Source organism: Capronia epimyces, assembly GCF_000585565.1.
Source record: "Capronia epimyces CBS 606.96 chromosome Unknown aczIQ-supercont1.18, whole genome shotgun sequence".
Lineage (NCBI taxonomy): Eukaryota > Fungi > Ascomycota > Eurotiomycetes > Chaetothyriales > Herpotrichiellaceae > Capronia > Capronia epimyces.
The window spans coordinates 1-1,099 of NW_006912921.1; the positions used below are offsets into that span (position 1 = coordinate 1).

Here is a 1,099-nt window from a genome sequence, read left to right on the forward strand (position 1 = left end):
CCCGCCGAATCGTTCCATCGCCTTCCGCTCGCGAATCCGACCTTTGATCCCTCGGTATAACTCCTTGGCGTTTTGCGCCGATGACTGCGGGCAATGGTATATCGACGAATGTGCCGTCGATGTCCCTCCTGGCCAAAAACAATAAATGCATTTCCCACGCACCACCTCCAAATACCCTCGAATCTCTTCCATCATACGGCGACTCTCTTGCTTCTGCCTCTGCCACCCTCGACTGATGTGCTGTTGTTGACCCTGTTGCCGACGAAACTCCTGACCATCTTCCCATGTGGCCTCCACCCCTCGTTTTCTCGCCCTCGCCTCTTGATATCCTTCCCCCTCGCTCCCGCCCTCGCTCTCGCTCTCACACTCGCTACTATTGTCGTCGTCGCTGTCGTCGGTCTCCTTCGTCTCTTCCTCATCACTCTCGCGGATCTTCTCCCCGGTGTCCTCTCCTTCGGCTTCGTTGCTCTCTTCGAACTCTCCCTCCCGACAACATCCTTGACATGCCTCCTCGTCACTCCCACACCCCTCGCGCTGAACGTTCCCATCCATAAATCCGTCCATCACCTCTCGCTGACACCGTGCTTCCATGAAATCCCACACCTGCCGTCGTGCCACCTCGTCCACCTTCTGGTCGCGGGGTTGCCATGACGGCCGGCAATGTCGACCCGCCCCGGCCGGCAATACGATGATCGCCTCGCTCTTCTGCCCATCTCGTCCCGCTCGACCACTTTCTTGCCCGTAATCCAATAATGACCGCGGCTCGTCGACGTGAATGATCACCCGGATGTCACGGATGTCGACCCCCATGCCGAATGCGCTCGTACTGACGATCATGGACTGCTCGCCGGATTGAAACGCTTCCATCTTGATGTCCTTGTCGGTGGCGTGGTGGTGGTATGCATCACACTGTAACAACGCCGCCAACGCCTTGGTCTGCGGCACCGTTGCACAATACACCACCGCCTTGCCGGGGGAATGTCGTTGCACCTGCTGGCGAATAAAATCCGCCATCGCCTCCGTCGATGCCGACACGTCCTCGGGCTCGCCTGGAACGCCGACACCGGTCTTCGGCTGCGGGCCCGTCCCCTTCCTCCTC

At 59.2% G+C, this 1,099-nt stretch overlaps 1 protein-coding gene across 1 annotated transcript; it reads right to left on the reverse strand.

Annotated features, from left to right (window-relative positions):
- Window positions 1-162: 162 nt before the first annotated feature.
- A1O3_10531 (uncharacterized protein) lies at window positions 163-1,014 on the reverse strand (the record flags this gene model as incomplete). The annotated part of the gene is made up of 1 exon (XM_007740621.1): window positions 163-1,014. A coding segment is annotated over one exon (852 nt), but the record flags the coding sequence as incomplete, so codon positions are not given.
- Between the last annotated feature and the right edge of the window lie 85 nt (window positions 1,015-1,099).